The sequence below is a fragment of the Balaenoptera physalus genome, assembly GCF_965194825.1.
Source record: "Balaenoptera physalus genome assembly, chromosome: 18".
NCBI classification, from domain to species: domain Eukaryota; kingdom Metazoa; phylum Chordata; class Mammalia; order Artiodactyla; family Balaenopteridae; genus Balaenoptera; species Balaenoptera physalus.
The window spans coordinates 56,643,961-56,663,934 of NC_138899.1; the positions used below are offsets into that span (position 1 = coordinate 56,643,961).

The 19,974-nt window shown below is 41.8% G+C and overlaps 1 protein-coding gene across 3 annotated transcripts in view; it reads right to left on the minus strand.

Annotated features, from left to right (window-relative positions):
- The window catches only part of VWA8 (von Willebrand factor A domain containing 8), a 356,490-nt gene that overhangs the window by 4,475 nt on the left and 332,041 nt on the right, over positions 1 to 19,974 (minus strand). For 2 of the 3 annotated variants that reach the window (XM_082435350.1, XM_082435349.1), the window contains 3 exons: positions 15,981 to 16,106; positions 13,756 to 13,914; positions 38 to 136 (listed from right to left, as the gene is read on the minus strand). In XM_082435350.1, coding sequence (XP_082291476.1) covers positions 38 to 136; positions 13,756 to 13,914; positions 15,981 to 16,106 — 384 coding nt within the window. The remainder of the gene's footprint in view (positions 1 to 37; positions 137 to 13,755; positions 13,915 to 15,980; positions 16,107 to 19,974) is intronic. The other variant, XM_082435351.1, reaches the window with a different exon arrangement.

Sequence of the window (19,974 nt, forward strand, 5' to 3'; positions counted from 1 at the left end):
AAGTTTTCATGATATAGAGGTAACTGAATGTACTTACCTTGAGAATTTCTAGTCTTTGCTTATTGTCCTTGGGGATTTTGTTAATTGGAACTAGAGCAATGTTGTAGCCATCTCCAGAGTGTCCAGCGATGTCATACTATATGCAAGAGAATCAGAGAGTTAGAAGCCTCTGTCCACTAAAGAACTGTCATTAGACCTATAAGCCTCCAACTCTTTGGTTTGTTATTGCCCAGAATTGCTCAACATATGGCCATGGAGAAAAGCAGAGAGATGGATGTGTGTTTATCAACAAGGCAAAACAATTCCAGGCTCCTTCACTTCTGGTCCGTCCTTGTGTGATCTCTGCTTTCCAGCAGGAGGTAGAAAGTATGATGAGGGTTTCAGGGGCTACCAAGAATTCCATTCTTAACTTTTAGGGGAGAGTTTAAAAAAATTACACACACACACACACACACACACACAGAGTAGTAGGCAGAATTCTAAGGTGGTCTCCAAGATTCCTGCCCCCTGGTATACACAGCCTATACAATCCTCTCCCCTTAAGTGTGGGCAGGACCTGTGAATATGACATCACTCATGACTATGTTATGTAACATTTTGTGGATGTAATTAAGGTTGCTAATCAGTTGGCTCTGAGTTGATCAAAACAGATTATCTGGGTACGCCTAATTTAATCACATGAGCCCTTAAAAAGTAGAGTTTTTTCTGGCTATTAGTAGAAGGGAAAGACAGGGAGATTTGAAGTATGGGGGGGATTTGACATGTGGGAGTTATCTGTGGCTGAGATGGTGGGGACCACAGAGCAAGACCCCAAGCATCGCATCTAGGAACAACCCTGCCTGAGGGCCAGTACAGAAACAGGGACCTCAGTTCTACAACTGCAAAGAACCAAATTCTGCTAACGATCTGAATGGGTTTGGAAGGAGATTCCTCCCCAGAGCCTTCAGGTGAGAGCCCAGCCTGGCTGACATCCTGATTTCAGCCTTATGAGATCCTAAGCGGAGAACTCAGCTGAGCCTGCCCGGACTTCTGAACTACAGAACTATGACTTAATAAGCAGGTATTGCTTTAAGAAGCTATGTTTATGGTACTTTGTTACACAGCAATAGAAAACTAATACACATACTTTTTTCCTGAACACAAAAGCGAAACAGTCACTGCAGAAATTATAGAAAAACACAACAAAAGAAAGTAAAAATTATCCATGATCCCATTACTCAAAGATAACCTCTGTTAATGTTTCCTTGTATAAGTTCCTAAGCTTGAATTTCCTTTCAATATATGTGTGAGGGGTTGCACATTCACACACATGCATGTCTGCATCAACATTATTTTTAACTAATGGATAATGTTGACCATGTGATTTTATAATTTGCTTTTCTATTTAATGGTGCATAACATAGATTTTTCAGTTTAGGAAATACCTTTTAAATTCCCTCTCTCACAATACACAAGAGAAAGTCCTGTCTGTTGAGAAAAGGCTGGAGCTGAGAGAAAGGTGCAGCATTTTTACAGAATCTGGAAAGAAGTTTGGGATCTGAGGCAACTATAATTGGGGCAAGGTGATTCTCTCCAATCATGGGGTTTGCCCCCAAATTCCCTCTTGTCCTCCCATCTCCCTCTAAGAATTTTTGTGATGCTGATATAAAGATTGGAATAGACCTTAGGGTATCTGAGCAACTGGGGGATCTGCAAAGAAAATTCTGGGTATGGGTCTGGGGCAAAATATTTTAGGGATTACTTGGAGTGTTACGGGTCAAAATGCTTAAGAATTACTACTGTCTATTCACCATCTGACCATCAATCAACAGCTGTCTTTTGAACACCTACCATGAGCAAAACACTACTTAAGGTGTTGAGGGCAATGCAATGATTCCCTTTCATGTCTATTCTTTTTTAACTGGTGAGGATTTTTTAAATTTTTATTTATTTATTTATTTATTTATTTATTTATTTATTTATGGCTGTTTTGGGTCTTCATTTCTGTGCGAGGGCTTTCTCTAGTTGTGGCAAGCGGGGGCCACTCTTCATCGCGGTGCGCGGGCCTCTCACTATTGCGGCCTCTCTTGTTGCGGAGCACAGGCTCCAGACGCGCAGGCTCAGTAGTTGTGGCTCACGGGCCCAGGTGCTCCGCGGCATGTGGGATCTTCCCAGACCAGGGCTCGAACCTGTGTTCCCTGCATTGGCAGGCAGATTCTCAACCACTGCGCCACCAGGGAAGCCCACTGGTGAGGTTTTTGAAGGGAAGGCTGTATCTTAATTCATCTTAACGCATTTTAGTATCTATGAGTGGGTCTGGTCTGTTAATTGCTGAAGTATTTTGAGAGAGTTTGCAGTCAAGTTGGGGCATTAAGAAGCTTTCCTTTCCCATGTGGGCTACATTCTTTTACAAATAAGCTCTTTGGAAGCTGCAATGTATCTTTTTTCTCCCAGCACTCATGTGATAAATGGTGGTTAGCCCAAGCTAGCTGAAAAAAAAACCAACCCATAACATAACTGAAACCGTTGTATGAAAAATGAAAAGTAGAAAAATTTCTGCTGAAATAATTTTTATGCAAAAATAAGAAGTCAGAAGGCAGTCGGGTTACTTGGGGAAGATGAGTTCCATTCTAGACACGCTGGAATCGTGCGTTCAGGGAGATATCAGAGAAGAAACTTATTTCTTGTCGTCTGAAACTTGGCTGTCATCCCCAGGAGGTAGAGGTGCAGCTGTCAAGGGCAAATGCATAGAGAGAGAAGAGCAAAGGACCCCCTCAACCGAGCCTTGGGGAGTATCCTTGTTGGGGTGGAAGAAAGACACAGGGCAGAGGGAAGAAGAGCAATGGCAGATTCAGGTAACCGGGATGGCCCTGGAAATCAGTGTGTAGGGTTTCGGAAGCAGCTGTGCAACTGTGCTGACTTACGCTAACCATAACCATCAAGGAGAATGGTGACTCATGACTTCTGGGCATCAGAATCAATGGTGACCTTTGTGGGGATAATTTCAGTGAAAGGTTTGTGGTATAAGAAAGAGAAATAGAACAGCAGCTAGATGGGTATTGGGGGAGAGGTGACTGCATTTTATAGGCAGCAGAGCGGAGGCAGTGGGGAAAGAGATCAGGGTCACAGTCAGAGGGTCAAGTTTGGAGAGGGAGGGAGGACACTTCTTTTTCTGAGACTAAAAGGAAGGCAGAGAGAATGAGAGTGGACAGAGACAAGTGTATAACTGAAGAAGTAAGTGGACAAATGAAGGCCCGTATAGGATGTCTAAATATTTGAAAGCTAAAATCAGGCTGTACAAATTGTTAAATAAAATATGTTCTGTCCTCCAACTTTGATAAACATACATTATAATGACTTGGAGAGCCAGGGTCAAATTTTGAATACTTGGATTCTCGAAGCTCTGTGCTAGAACATGGCTGTGTGGGTAGTCCTGGCCCCTGGCTTGCAGCCCACGCCCTTCTCTTTCTGTAGCTGGCTCTGTCCCGCACCACGAGGTGCCTCACATGCACGTGTGTGGACACCCAGTCCTCATGTCCACGTGCCGTCACATCCTTCAGTCATCCTCAGCTCTGGGCGCTCACACAATTGGCCAGTCTGCCCCAGAAAGATGGACCTAAGATAGAGGCCCAACGAGCAGACGTGGGGTCACCTGAGCAGGATAGTTGGGGATCCCAGGAACTGGGAGCATGATCTAGAAAAGAAGCTCTAAGTGGGCTTGTCCCCTTGGCCCCATAGATTCCTCCCCTGATGGTAGGGGCATGGCCAGAGAAGAGCCAGAGTGGGGCCTTGGGCAGGGGCCAGGGACATTATTCTATGCCTGGTTTTAGGGTGTTTTTTTTTAAATACAAAAGAATTGTGAGGGAAATTTACCAATACATTAAAAAAGCTCGGCAGTGAATGCTTTCCAGGGATGTAACAAATTCCATATATGAAAAGAAACTCTATGTACAGTTTGCTGTCAACGTAGTGAAAAGGTAACAAAGCTTGAAACCTAAAGGCGGCACAGCTCTGGATGATGGATTACTATAGGGGAGTGCTGGCTCCAGTATATGCCTGACCAAGGTCACCACGGGCTCAGTGCGAGGACTGGCACAGATGTGGAGAAAACCTGCACGATTCCTCCACGGAAACATGTGCCAGGCCCTGTCCAGACTGATTTGACAATAGTCACGGCAGGAACGTTTTAAGCCAAGAATAAAGTTCTCCTGAGAAGGTGCCAGGCAGGCTGCTTTCATTAGGGGGCTGGTGAAGTAATCTGTTAAACGGGAATCTTACACATAAGGGGGTAAGATCAGTTCCTTGAAATATATATATATACATATTAGACTTTTTCTTTCCCTTTAACTGATGGTTAACGTTCTTACTAACCAGATGACCATGGGTGACACTATATAAATAAATATTTGACCATGTGGTCTGCTTACAGGGTTGACATAACTGGTTACTGCAAGGAAAAATGTTGCTAGTTAATTATTAAACAAATAGCAGTCAAATGAATTGTTGGATGCCCTTTATCAAAAACAGACTGATTGAACACTCCATAAATATTTTAGTCACAAACCCATCTACCATTTGATTGATCTATCTATCATCTACCATTTAATTATCTGCCCAGGAGAAAAAAAGCATCTTATACTTTTTCAGGCAAATGAGATAGGTGAGTTGCAGACCTTCCTTTCTTCCTCCCTCCTTTCTTCCTTCCTTTTTTTTCCTCCTTTTTTTCCTTCCTTTATTTGCAGTAAGGAAAGTGCAATTTGCAGAAGGATCTGCCTTTGTCTGGGCCTAGTTAGTATTGCAAAGGCTGAGAAGACACACCTAAAGGACAGGATGGGGCTTATAAAATGGTTTGCAGGCTCTGGTTCTCATCTTCCAGATGGGCTTGGGGATTCTTCTGTGCCCAAAGTAAATAAACTGCTTGAGAGGAATTCAAAGTACATCCAAATGTGGAGCATTCCCTGGTGTTACTGTAGATCATTTTAAGCTTCCATGAAAAACAATCCTTCTATGTCATAATTATCTAGTATCTGCTCTCCAAGGATCCCAACACATTTTACAGAGAGCTAATCCTCAAAATTTCCTGGGTTAAAGGAAAAAGGATATGAACTATACTTACTAGTAGTTAGTATTTCTAACGTCTGCTTCTGCCATTCACCCAGTCTGCTTCCTGCCGTGACCACTGTCAAATCAGACCTGATAGGGTCTCAAGCTTGCTTCCAGGCAGGAATCATAGGGGTCACTAAACAAGAACCTAACTGTTGTTATCAACCACCTGACATTTAGATCATAACTTTTTCTGGGTAGCTCAAAATTTTTATGATCATGATTTCTGCACTTTTCAGAGCATCCCTTAAATCTCCGTGGAGTCTTGCACTTAACATCCAACATAAACATTAAACCACAGCAGTAAAGAAAAGCCTCAACTAGAGAGGACCAATTTTAATACTTATTTTGATTTAGAAATTTGTTTAAATGCCCTTTTGTTATATTTTCTTTTGAAAATCTCATTTGTTTAGAGAAAGGTATGAAAAATGAAAACAAAATGCTGAGTTTCAGTGCAAGACACAAAGATTTATCATCAGATTAGGATGATTTATAATACTTAGATGGCAAAGAAAGCTTTGCTTCAAACAAAGAACTCCTAGCATTTTTATGAATAAGATTTGTGTTTAAATTTTTACTGGGAAGGATAATCATTTGCTAACTTTAGGAGAAGTTATGTTTTATTACTTATCTATATTTTAAGTAAGTAAGAGAATCATTTGAGGCTATTTCGGAAGCCTGATGATGTGTGAAATTCGAATCTCCTTCTAGACCTACAAACACACCATTCTCAGGTGGCACTGCTGACAGCCGGCAGCAAAGGATTAGAAGGTAAATATAATTTAAAAGGTCAAGAGATGTGCCAACAGAACTCTAGGGTATAGTCAATAATCTACGGTACTAGTTCGCTAACCTTTTTTCTTATGGAAGTTAATGTAAAGAGAACAATGTTCTGAAGGTCAAAGATTCTAGACTCAGCTCTGACTTTAACAAGGTTTCGACCTCAGGCAAGTCACCTAACCCCTCCAAATCTTGTTTCTACCTTATAAATAATGCTGGTTTAGATGACCTCTAACATTGTATGCTTGTAAATCACTTAATCTCTCTGACACGTAGGGATAATCTCTGTTTCACCTAACCTCACAGGGTCATTGAAAGGATCGGACAATACATTTCATGGGTATAATGTCAACACTCGTACCATCCTTTATGGTTTACAAAGTGCTTCTGTATATCTCATTTCGTTCTGATTCTCTCCACACCTTTGGGGTGGGTGTTATTAACATCATTTCCCAAATTAAAAAATCGATGCTCGGAGATTAACAGACTTTCTTAAGGTCAGAGATCTAGTGCTGGCAGAGGTGGAATTCAAACCCAGGTGCTCTGACTCTAAGTCCAATGCTTTTACTATAGAGAAATAACCATTCCCTAACTACTCCCCTGCCCCTCCGCCCTCTCCCAGTCTCTACTTAGGCTTTTTGAATAGTTGGATTGGCCAATACTTCCACATCTACAACTGAGTCAATTCTGAACTCGTGTTTAACTCTGAATGGATTCAGAGAAGTCTGTACACCCTTCTTTGGTCCTACCTTCAAGCAGCAATAAGAATTTATTCAGGGAATTCCCTGGTGGTCCAGTGGTTGGGACTCAGAGCTTTCACTGCCATGGGCCTGGGTTCAATCCCTGGTCAGGGAACTAAGATCTCACAAGCCATGCGGCACGGCCAAAAAAAAATAAATTAAAAAATTTATTCAAAGCCTGAGCCTGATAAGATGATTGATTTCCATTTCTAAACATTTGAAACATGCCTGAGATATTGGGGAAAGGTGAATTACAGATGCTGAACTACATTTTTGATAGAAGGAATTTTTCCCAGCAGGTGCTGGTTTGTGAGTCACATCTTTCCACATCTTTCCGACCAAGATATCTTTGAGAAAAGTATGTCTAGTATACCTCTTTTGGATGATGGAGTGCTAAGGGGAGGAGAAGACAGAATACTTTATGTAAATGGTCTATTTACTCCTAAATTACAGCTTTGTAAGTATACTGATTGGGCAGAAATAAGATGGCTGCAAGAACAAGGGATAAAACGTGAACAAAGGAAAGGCCCTGAAATGGGAGTCAGACATTCTGGCTGTTTACAGTTTAGCTGTGTGACCTTGGGATCTGCATCTTGATTTCCTCATCCTAAAACAAAGAGGTTGGTGAAAATAATTTCCAAGATCATTTCTGCTCCCAAGGCTCTATGAAAATTCAACAGGCACATCCAAGAAATGGAACGAAAAAGTCTGCTTCACTTAATTGTAGGAACACCTGTGCCTTGTTTTCTTCTGTCAAGGGAGTGAATCATCCAAATCTAAGTGAGGATTGATGAAGGCTTTTCCAAAAACAAAGCCCCCAGAGTCTGTAAGAAATAACAATCCAGTATTGGTCCTAGAATAGCAGTTTCCTAACTCTAAATTTTTTTTAAGCAGTGGAACTCTTTCTCCAAACGAAATATTGCACAAAAGTCCAGATTGTGAAATGTCATGCAATATCAGTATAAGTGGAATTATTTTGGTTGAATTGGGGACGTAGGGGGAAGGGGTAAAAAGTGCTGCCCACACACCTCTGCCCTCCAACATCCTTCAGGGGATCCTTTTACTCTGTTGGGGGAATTCCCTGGTGGTCCAGTGGTTAGGACTCGGCGCTTTCACTGCCGAGGGCCGGGGTTCAATCCCTGGTTGGGGAACTAAGATCCCGCAAGCCACACAGCCGAAAAAAAAGAAAAAAAAAATTCTGTTAGGAAACCATGACCTTAGAAGTGGTTTATATGTCTCCATAGAAACAATACATTTGAAGTTTTTTTTCAAAGTCCAATTTCTCAATAACTCAATAAATCTATTTTCCAGTGTCACTATTTGAATGCTCAGTGAAGAAACACTTAACTTTTGGTGTTATTAAATACTCTGAAGAAAAAAAAATAAGGCATTAAGAGCTTTTGCACAAGAGGTCTACTTTAAGGTTACAGTGAAAACATTCCCAGGGGCTTGGAGACATCAAGAGGAACAAACTGGAATGAAGGTAAAGGAAAAAAATGCTTCCTGACTTAAATGACATGGTTCCCGTAACCGTTACCGTTCCACTTTTCATACCAGAGTTTAAGTGCTATGTGACCATCAAAAATTCTGCAGATCATAAGATTAGAGGACTTTATGCTGCTTATTAGCAAATAATGTTGCTCCTGTCTTAAGCCTACTGTAAATGCTGTTCTTGAGAATAATTGAATTCAGTGGGTAGAACAATTATGAGAAACCTAAAAAACTCCAGATGCCTTTGAAATGTGTTCTGCCATTGAATTACCTTTCCTTCTCAGTCATTCTTGCTCATGGGTCATGCTAAGGTGGAATAAAAGTGGAGGCTGCCTCCAAATGAGCCTCCTGGACTTGGACTCTAATGTCCCAGAGCCCAGGAGCTGAGCCCAAGCCAAAGAGAACACAAAGCAGATGCCAAGAGAGAGGCTGCGGGGAAGAGTCCAGATCTGCAGGCCAGGCCAGTGGCTTCTGAGTGTTTCAAAGCAAATACAGACTAGACAGCTTTACAATGGAGGGATAACTACAGGAAGACAACATGAAGAACTTTCTGGAACTGGGGAGTGGGGAGTCTCAGCATACACTGCTGAATTCCTAACATGTGACACCCCATGTGATGCCATCCTGGGCTATGGAATATACATTTTTCACTAGGAGCTCCTAAAACTGTCATTTGCTCATGCCTCATTTTATATTTGCTGAGTAAATGACGTATTTTCACTAGTTACTCCTTGTCCTTACGCTTCCTTCAAAAATGAGAAAATTGAAGTACAGAGAGATGAAACGAGTTGGATAAGATCGTATAGTGTAAAGACACAGAACAGAGTGAACGGTACTCTGTCACTTGATGTGTATGCATCACATGTCTCTGAGAAGATGCCAAGAAAGTCTATCAACAGTGGTCACCAGCAGGGAGGGTAACTGGGAACTGAGAGGAGGAAGCGGGGGCTGACTCTTCACTCTGACTCCTTTTGTGCCTTTTACACTTTGCATTATGTGTACCCATTACTTATACCTCAAAATACTTCATTATAAACAGGAAAAGTTCTCGCAGAATGCAAGTAGGTTCCATCCCACCACCTGCTCACCCTATACAAAGGAGGCCTGGCGAGCCCCAGCAGAGCCTGGATAGCCTGTGGCCACTCAAAATCTTAGTTATGTTGGCAGGGATGGTGGGAAGACTTTACAAAGTCTCCAGGGTAGCTGCCGTGAGGGAAAGCCCGTTAGGAGTTCTGGAAATATAGAGACAAGGTAAATGGCACCATGAGAAAACAGCTAGACAAATCCAGGATGAGGGATATTCTACAAGGCAAATGATCTAGACCCTCAAGAGAGTGACCATCATGAAAAGTAGAATGGTAGTGGTAGGAAAGGCAGCTGCTACAGGTTAAAAGAGGCTAACAAGACATTGTAACCAAAAATAAGGTGAGGACTTTGACTGGATCCCAGATTGTAGGGGGAAAAGTAATTAGACACTATTGGGATGGTTTATATTCTATAGCCCAGGATGGCAACCATTGGAATAGCTGGGAAAAGTGAACATGGATTGGATATTATAAGATATAAAATTATTGATGATTTTCTTAGACGTGATAATGGTATTGAGATCATTTAGGGAATGTCCTTACTCTTGGCAGAAGCATAATGAAGTATTTAGAGGTAAAGTATTATGATAGTTATAACACTTTCAAATGGATCAGAGAGAAGAAAAAGACTGTGTATTTAGACAGAAACATAAAGCAAACAACGGGAGAAAATGATCACTTGGTGAATCTAAGTAAAGGCATATGGGTGTTCATTTTACAGTTTTTTCAACTTTTTTGTAGATTAAAATTTTTTCAAAATAAAAAAAATTGGAAATAAAGGGGAATGTTTAAAAATGAAACAAAAAAGGGAAAACAAGGAGAAGAGACCTGGGCTCTATCCTCTTCTGTCTCCAACTAGCCTTCTGACTTTTGGCAAAGCCCTTAATGTTTCTGGGTCTCAGTTTCCTGTCTGAGGAATGAGGAAACTGGAGGGAATGACCTGCGAGGTGAGCTCAGCTCTAAAGGCCGTGGTCGTAATGAGGAATTTGCAGTCCTCTCCCGTCCTGTCTGCCCTTTCCCATCCCTCCAGATACCCATCTAAGTACCACTTTTCCTCAAAGAGCTTGTTTTGTGAAATCTTCAGAGTTTTCTCCTTTTGTTGGAAAGATTTTAATGCTCTAGTTTCATCAGACTTTCTATGCTCTTAAAAAAAGTTCTGAAGGGACTTATGTAGTAAATGTGAGGGGGTATGTTTATAAGTATACGAAAATGCACAAAACCCAAACCGTTAAAGTACTTCCTGTTAAAAATCAAAGAGCATAAAACATGATGAAGCTTCTTCAAGCCTTGAAAAAAGTTCATTTTATCGTGCTGTCTTACTCTAATTTCCCCTGGATTTGTCAGTAAATCAACTATACTTCAATAAAAATTTTTTTAAAAAGTCATATATTAGTATGGTATCTTCTCAATATTTCTGTGGTTTTACAGATGAAAACCGAGGAAATTCTTTACAGTGTTGTGGCAATCGAAGAGACTGTCAGCAAAATACTGCTTTGAGGATGGTGCCCCGAAGGGGAGTGTCTGGAAAGGCATGCTTTCCTGTGCCTTTTGTACTGAGTGCCTCTCATTGAGTGTTCTATCAGAATTCGTTTTTTGTTTTTTTCTGAATCCTTTACTGAATTTGTTACAACATTGTTTTTGTTTTATGTTTTGGTTTTTTTGGCAGGGAGGCATGTGGGATCTTAGCTTGCCGACCAGGGATCGAACCCGCACCCCCTGCATTGAAAGGCGAAGTCTTAACCACTGGACCGCCAGGAAAGTCCCCAGAATTAGTTTTTATAGGTCTCCCTCACAAGGCTACAAGCTCAAGGATGGCAGGGAACTCTGTACCTAGCAGAGTACTCTGCTCTCAGCAAGTGCTCTATGTTTGTAATTTGGTTGAATTTAGTTGAAATTCAGTAGGTCATATGGCAACAGTTTGGTTTCTAATTGTCAATTAGAAACAAAACAAAACAAAATAACAATTTGTGAAATGCTATTTCCTTGACATTATTTCTTTTTTATGCAACATGTCCGGTTTTACTAATCGTTCTTCCAGATTACAGACTTTTAATGGTGAGAAGCGGACAAATATGAGTCTCTCCATACACCCTGAGTGTGAGATGCAGTGGGACATGCAACACACCCCCTGTTAGCTTTGCCACTTCCGGCCTTCTGTCTCATCCTTGACCCAGTCCTGGGGAGCTCTGTCAATCAATTTCTTGGTGAACTTCTACTGAATCTTTCTAAAAACCTGGAAGAAGTAGCTTCACATAACAGAGCAATTCTGCTTTCAGAGATATAGAAATCCTTTCTAACTAAATTTTTTTCTAGATAACTATGAATATGCCAATTTTAATAGTGGTATGTTTGCTGTGGTCTATAAGGGGTTAAACTCTTCATGTAACTCAAAGGGAGCTGAGGTACTCTGGCCTTCAGGATCCACAAGAGAGGAGAATGGGCTGATCCAACTATTGGCAGAACCCAAGGTTTTAAAACATAGGTGGGATTTATGCTGATGCAATGGATGTCTAACCATTCACTGGTGATCAGTGGTCCAAGTGATTTAAGAATTATACTACACCTTATACTAGAGAGGATGTAAAACATTAAAAAATATTAAGCCCATAAAAAATAAAAAGTACATATATAATGGAATATTACTCAATTATAAAAAGAATGAATTAATGCCATTTGCAGCAACATGGATGGACCTAGAGATTATCATACTAAGTGAAGTAAGTCAGACAGAGAAAGACAAATATTATATGATATCACTTATATGTGGAATCTAAAAAAAAACCCAAAAAAACAAATGAACTTATTTCCAAAACAGAAAGAGACTTACACACATAGAAAACAAACTTATGGTTACCAAAGGGGAAAGGGGGGTGGGGAGAGGGATGAATTAGAAGGATGGGTAACATATACACACTACTATATATAAAATAGATAACCAACAAGGACCTACTGTGTAGCACAGGGAACTATACTCAATATCATTTAATAACCTATAATGGAAAAGAATATGAAAAAGAATATATTTATGTGTGTGTGTATATATATATATATATATATATATATATATATATATATATATGCACAACTGAATCACTTTGCTGTATACCTGAAACTAACATGATATTGTAAATCAACTATACTTCAATAAAAAATTTTAAAAAAACATAAAAAACTAAAAAAACAAAATCAAGAAAAACTTATCTGAAGGCCGGGAGGGTCAAGGGAAGGAAAACGCTGAACACTAGTCTGAGAGCCGTAAGACATAACAGAGTTGGCTTGGCCGGTCTTGGATTTTAGCTTGGAGCTTCCTGGCAGCTAAAACCAAGACGGAGTCTGGAACAGCTCCATGGTTTTCACTGATCACAAGGGGAAGCACATTCCAGTTCTTCAGGGAAACAGAGCTGCTTCCCACGGTGAAAGTCCACGTCCTACTCGTCTTTGTATCCTGTGCTTAGGCAGAGCCTGGCAACCACAGCACTCATTGACTCAAGCTGCCTTTGCCCTTCCCCTTCATTCTAAAAGGAATCTCTCACGTAGAGCTTCACACAAGGGACTCTGGGAGCCTCGGAGCCACGGAAGTGAGCCTAAAGTCAATGAAGGGATGGGTTTCAGTCTGTTTCTTTCTGTACCCATCACGGCACACGGACACGGCTCAGTACGGCAATCCGAGGCGTGGGCAGGATGTCAAGCTAAAGCATCATCTAAGATGGACTATTTCTGAAGGACCTGTTTGATCCCTAACACAGTTGAGAATATCTGTGGATAGACTGAGTACCCGTTACCTATGTCTGCACATATACCACTCCTCTCAACTGAATTTCTGATAATAATTACCCAGCACAGTGTTCAGGTTATTTGTTCTGGTCAGAGCCAGGAGTGCGGGTGCCCCTGTGGCTGATTACGAGCAGACTGATGGGCTCGTCTCGGGCAGTAACATGGCGGCAGGAGATCCCTCCTCAATGCTCAGGTCTCCGAAGGAGGAGGTATTATATGACTCCTTTGCTTGCCCAGAGCAAACTTGGCAATAACAGAATGGAAACTGTTTAAATGAGAAGCTGCATTTCTCCCAGGGTAACAACCTTCACTGTCATCTGGGGACATGCCTGTTACTGTGTAGCGCTCGCTCATGCGCGAAGGCAACGCAATGCTGGGAACCTTGAGAGGCTGCCTGGCTGGTGATGGAGCAAGAATGGGTGGGTGGGGGGGTGGGGTATTGGGATGGGGATGGTGGCCTTGAGAAATCTGGGGAGAAACTTGTGGTGCTTCTATATGTCGTTTCCCCTCCCCCCGCCCCGCCCTGTCCTCATGGATAATATCACACAACTTGTAAAGCGCAGTGCTTTCTTCTGTAGCAACTGGTCTCTAAATTATGGTCTTATCATGTTTTGATTATTAGAGCAGATGAAACAAAAGGTTCACTTTCTCTACACTGACAGATGAGTTGACGAGAAGACGCAGATTCTCGTCCACTCTGGGTGAACATCCCCTAGCCAGCCTCACGCCCTAACTCGGGGCTGACTCCTGAGCAGAGACGGGGTCTGGGGAGGCCTCTCATCCTCCTCAGTTCGCGCCATTACCTTGAACTTCTCCTCATAGTTCTCAAAGGCCTCCATGACCATACACACGGCTTCCATCGAGCGCTCAAGCCGGCCATCCACCCCATTAAAGCGGTACATGCTGCCGGACACGTCCACCACCAGGCGCAGGCGCTTGGGTTTCTGTTGGGGGCTGCCCAGCTGAGGGAGAGACAACAGAAAAGCCTCGTGAACCAGAACACTGTCACTGGCTGCTGTTCTGGGGCCCGCACGCAGGTCCCAGGGTGCCAGCCGCCAGGCCCGCAGATCAGCTGTAGGCTGGGCCCGGCACAAGGCTGTCCTGGCAGGTGGGGAGGCACCTATGGATGACATTTCAGCAAATGGAGCTTCAGACTTGTCCTGGTAGCTGGGGCCACATGGGAAAGATTTTCCTTTGGAATATGGTCCTTTCAAGGACAAACCTAGTCTAGTAAGACTCCCTTAGTGAGGCTGATGTCGTCTTAAAAACAATTATCTGGAAGAATATAAACCCCAGCATTTCATTTTCACGTCAGTTTCTCTAGCAAGATGGAGCTCCTTTGGAAGCCCACAGCAATTTTACCAGTACCTGTTGCGTAGGGACCTAAAAATCACTTCCACACAGCCTGCAAGAAATGTCAGATTCCTAAAACCAGGCGATGTGAGGGGCAGGGGGTTCCAGCAAAGAAGTAAAGGAAAATATCTCTGCTGTGTCTTTTGTCTTTAGGAAGCTTTCAGTTTTCTCCTCCTTCCACTTACTGAATTACTACTACTCTTTACTTTTCCTGGCAGTTAATGTCATGAAAGCGGCATCGAACCGCAGTTTAGCAACAACTGTCAATTACAATGTGAAACTCTTGTGAGTTTCAGTTTGATTTTGAACCCAGGCCTGCCAATTTGCAGAATGAAAAACAGAAGTATGCTTGTCAGTTTTTACTTACAGGAAAAAAGAAGAAAAATTCCAGATTATTCTGTTACTATACACTCGCTGACATGTATGCAAACTAATGAGCAGAAGTAGTCATTTCAAGAAAATACTGCAGGTATTGGAGTGTAAGGGTTGGAGACAAATTCAATATATTTCTTAAAAGCTTGTTGAGTCTGCCAGAATTAAGAATAGTGCCTCATCCACTTCCATGGCGACTCACAATTTCAGATGAATCGAAACACATTTGTGGACCACAGGGAGTCAGTAAAGAAAGCAGTTGTTGACGCATACCAAGGACACAGAAGGAAGAACTCTGCCAGTGACTACAGGAACCTCTCTGAATCAACATTTAGATGGAGTAAGTGGCTCCCTTCCCCACACCTGTCACCGCACCCCCAGCTCTCAGTGGCTACTCAGCAATTCTGGTTACTTGGAGATACTGGAAGTCACAGAATGCTCTAAGAGACTCATCTTATTGCCATTTTTTGGTCATTGTATTATTGCAAATATTTTAATATTATGGCTGTCGAAAACTTTACACACTACAATTAGAGTTATTTAAGGGAGAATTCCTTATTTTCTAAAAATTTCTTCGGTTATAACATAGACACAGATCTTTAAAGGAACAGAACAGCGGAAAACCACCAAGATTGCTCTCGTGCTTTCATTTGCATCACCCTCTGGGATTCAGTGGCACCAAGTGTCTTCAGTGCCCCCTCCAGGGCACCCTGCCCTGTGTTCTGGGAGCTGATCTGTTTTCCAAATGGCACTGGCCTCTCTCCTGGCTGCTGGCTCCCGGTGGGTTCTGCTGATGGAAGGTGTTGGCAGGAGATCAGAGGGTGAGGGTGAAATATTTACTCCCTCAGCCCCTTCTCTGCTGTGGACCGTGGGTGGGTTCTCCTTCTGCTGAAGGCCACAGCCCCTGGTGGGCAGCCCTCTCCAGGGCTTTTCCAGGTTCCAGTAAGTGCTCTCTCCTCTGCCCTTTTAGACCGAGGGATGGGTCAGATCCTTGCCGTTGGGAGACCACACCATCTCTTTTTGGATTTCCTAAACGCCACCCTTACTTTTGTAAATATTAACTGTTCCTTAAATTGCTCAATTTGAGTGTGCCTGGTGTTTCTTGACTCATGCTGGGATCTTGACTCATATAATAAACAGTATAATATTTCTGTTTTTTTCTAATTTTAAAAAGTGTAATGCTTTCCTTGATTGCCATATTCAGGGTATATGGTGTTTTGACAAAGACAGCAACTCAAGGAAGCATCTGCCTGTAAAGAAGACCAAACTGCAGATCTGAGGCTCCTAGCGCACCGGTACTTACTTGTGGCTCCAGCTCACCCTGGCGTTTGTAGATGGCTTTTTCTCCAGTCAGCCCATCAATGATCTTGGCATCATCTAGTTCCCCAGTAGCTTGGTGTCTTAGCCACTGTCTTTCTTTACCTTTAGCCTACAATGACATACACACAAATCCTTACTTTAATTAGTTCTGCAGGGTCCCTGACACATTTCATGCACGAGTAACAGGAAACACACCAGGGATCTTTTCAATATGGGATGGTTCTGCACGGACACAGTTTCACAAATGGACCGGTGTCTGCTCTGCTGACAAAGAAATGCCCTTTGTGTAGATTTCGTTCATTGTAAGTGCTTTAACATATGGAATGATGAAATGAACTCACAACACACATGAACAGGAAAACGGTATGCAAATGAACCTCTGGAGAAACATGCAATATCTGGAAATGTAATGGTGATGCGTTTCTTATGGATTTTCTGTCACGGTACTCCTAGAGAATTTATTAGGTAACACAATAATCAGCTTGAACTTGTTAACTCTGTCTGCAAGCACAGAGAAAACGTGATCTTCAGACTCTTCCTTTCGGAGAAGTTGTTATGCCGGTTCTCTGTGACTTACAGTGCAAATGGGAACAGCTGAGAACAATAGTATGTGAACATTCTGTACCCTACTGCCGCTCTGATCATCTGTATTCAGAAATCTCCTGAATTACTTTTCTAAAGATATTCGCACATAATACTTAAAACTATGCCAAGCGGACTAAGATGATAGTTAAATGATAAAGACTTACAATATCCCAATCCAGGTATAGGTTTATCACAGCTGATATTTACAGTAAGAAGTGGGAAGAAAAGCTAAAATACTTTCACGCATGCAAACAAGAGCAGTAGTTAAGATCATGTGCTCTGGAGTCAGACAGCCTGGCTCCGGTCCTTCCTTCACCGTGATCAGGTATCTGACCTCCAGCAAGTTACTGAACCTGTCTGCATTGCAGCTTCCTCATCTTAAAAGTGAAGACAGCACTAGTTTCTACTTTAGTGAGTTACTGTAAAGATTAAATGAGATACTACATGGAATTAGCTGAGAAAGAGCCTGGCAATCTGTGTTAGCTGGTATGGTGACGATGTTGTTGATGATTACGATGATGAGACACATTATGGACAATTAAGTCCACATTACTTTAAGCACACTTTCATCACGGTTTCATCGGAGGTGGCTGTGTGACAGCACTGTCATTGAAAAAGTCAAGCTTTAGGCAGCCAGTCTCTATTTTAGGGGCAGATCAACCACTACACAAAGAAGCTCCACAGGGTATAACTCTGGGTAGTACTCTGTGTATTGTTTTCCTGTTCCTGATACCCTTGCTGCAAACAGGTGCAAAACACCACATTTGAATACAGATATATATTCACGGGTACATGAAATAAAGAGAGAGAAACTCCTAAGGTACCGGCACAAAGATATTAAATTTGGTGAGTAGTTAATTTCAGGAACTACCAGGTATGTGCCCCTTGGAAATACGTTCTTTCCTGATGTGTAACCTTGGTAAGAGCCCCATGATCTTATAGGACAATGGGACTCATTGGAGCATAGCTCAATGAGCTCATGTAGCTTTATAAGATAGACAGCTACAGGCGACGGGAGGAAGGGGTGGGCAGAGTCTCCTAGAATCCTTTCCCACTGAGCTACGGATAACACAGACAAGCTCCATCACTCAGTGCTTTCCTTCTCAGGTCCCCTCCCCTGCAACATGATTGGGACCTGGCCCCCATCTCCTCTTCTGCATCATTCCTGACGTCTGGAGTGGATAATTCCTCAGGCCTCCAGGATACTCTCTGCTGGGAAACACAGCTGTGGATGACCATTTAGGTACCTTTCAATCTGGAGAATCTATAACTCTTGGAGGTACCAAGCTGCAGAGCACTGCTTCTAATGCCTTTCATAGATGAGAACAGACTCTCACTGACTAGCCTAGACTGGAAAATAAGAACTGCAGAAAGTTCAAGAGAATGTGAGAGCAGTAGTCAGCAGTAGTGCCTTGGAAGTTGGATTCTAAAGCTGGGTTTAAGAGGAATACGGGATTAGAACTGGAACACAATTACATGACATGCTGTGTAACAGCAGTGTCACTGTTACCACTAAGCACTGATTTTCAAAGTTTCATCAATATACTGACAAGGCAATGACCTTGTCAGGTCAATGACCTTGACCTGAGGACTCCCTACCCAATTCCACTAGTTGCTACATGGTTTTATTAACCAGTGATGCTTTCACCCTGTAAAGAACCATCGCAATAGCTACAGATTAAGTGATTTATTGTGATTTTTAATGCAGATTCCAGATTCCAACTGTAGTAAAAATAAATTTAAGCCCCCGCCATCTCACCGTAGAGGAAATATAAAATGCTAAAATTCTATCTAATAAGTCTACTCCCCTCCCCATATTTTGGTGTGTCTGAAAACAGAATATATATTATAGTTGATGGCAAAAGAAACTTGCCAAGGTAACAGGCAGAGGGGTTAATTGTGACCTGGTTGTCATATCTGGAGGACAAACATATGATCTTGGCTTAGCATAGCAGGTATCATTCTACTGAATTATTTCCATTGGCAGCATAGGCAATTGACTTTTAATTTGAACTAAAATATCCAATTATTATTTAAATGGATTAAAAAAACATTACACTACAGTAGAGCATAAGAATAACGAGCAAATAGATGGAGCCGTAGGATGCAAATATACTATAAGTGAAGCAAGATTCTTTGCTGCAGAAATGACAACACTTCCAACAAGACCTATGAAGGTAAGACTCCCTGAGAGGAGGAATCTGGGTTTAAATTTGTTAGAAGAACATATGCATAGAGCATTACATTTCACAGGACAGACCTTGCAATTAAAGAGAGGAGAAACCCCTAGGTTTTGTAAAATAGATCACAGCATGCTTAGAGCTAGCAGAAGTTGGAGTGACTGATTCATGGACCATGAAGAACTATCTCTCACACACTGCACACCCATCTAAAAGTTCAAGGGAGGGGCTTCCCTGGTGGCACAGTGGTTAAGAATCCGCCTGCCAATGCAGGGGACACAGGTTCGAGCCCTGGTCCGGGAAGATCCCACATGCCGTGGAGCAGCTAAGCCCGTTCGCCACAACTACTGAGCCTGCGTTCTAGAGCTCGCGAGCCACAACTACTGAGCCTGCGTGCTACGACTACTGAAGCCCACGTGCCTAGAGCCTGTGCCCAGCAACAAGAGAAGCCACCGCAGTGAGAAGCCCATGCATCACAATGAAGAGCAGCCCCTGCTCGCCACAACTAGAGAAAGCCCGCGTGCAGCAACGAAGACCCAACACAGCCAAAAATAAATAAATAAATAAATAAATAAATAAATAAATAAATAAATAAATAAATAAATAAAAGTTTAAGGGAAGCTGTTAAATTTCCAGTGTTATGTAATTCAATTAAGTAAAACATGTAACTCTCAGTTTATCCAAATATTAAGTGTAGAGAATATCACAGTTTTTTGTAAGACTAGAAATTATACTGTCAATCTTAAAGGAACTGAAGAGGGCCAGATCATGAGCATAAGTTATTAAAAAAGAAAAAAAGCATTGTGTCTCTCTGTAGCTTATTACTCTATTTTACTTCCTTCGTACTTATCACTATTTACAAATGTATTGTTTATCTCTTTGTCTTATCTGCTTGCTCTGCTAGAAAGTAAGGTTCATGGGGATAAGAGCCCTTATGTAACTTCAGCTTCTAGCACAGTGCCTGATACCTAGCTGGTGTTCAATAAAAATGTATTGAACAAAAGTTGATTGCTTACTATAAAATGTTAAGTGATAAAAGTATGATATAAAAGCATGCATATATAGTATTCTTTCAATGTATATGCATGTATATTATATATATATATATATATATATATGTATGCAAAGAAAAGTATGTAGGAAAAAACAAAAATATTAATAGTCATGGTTATTTTTGTGTTGTGGAATTACGGGTGATATTATTTTCCTTAA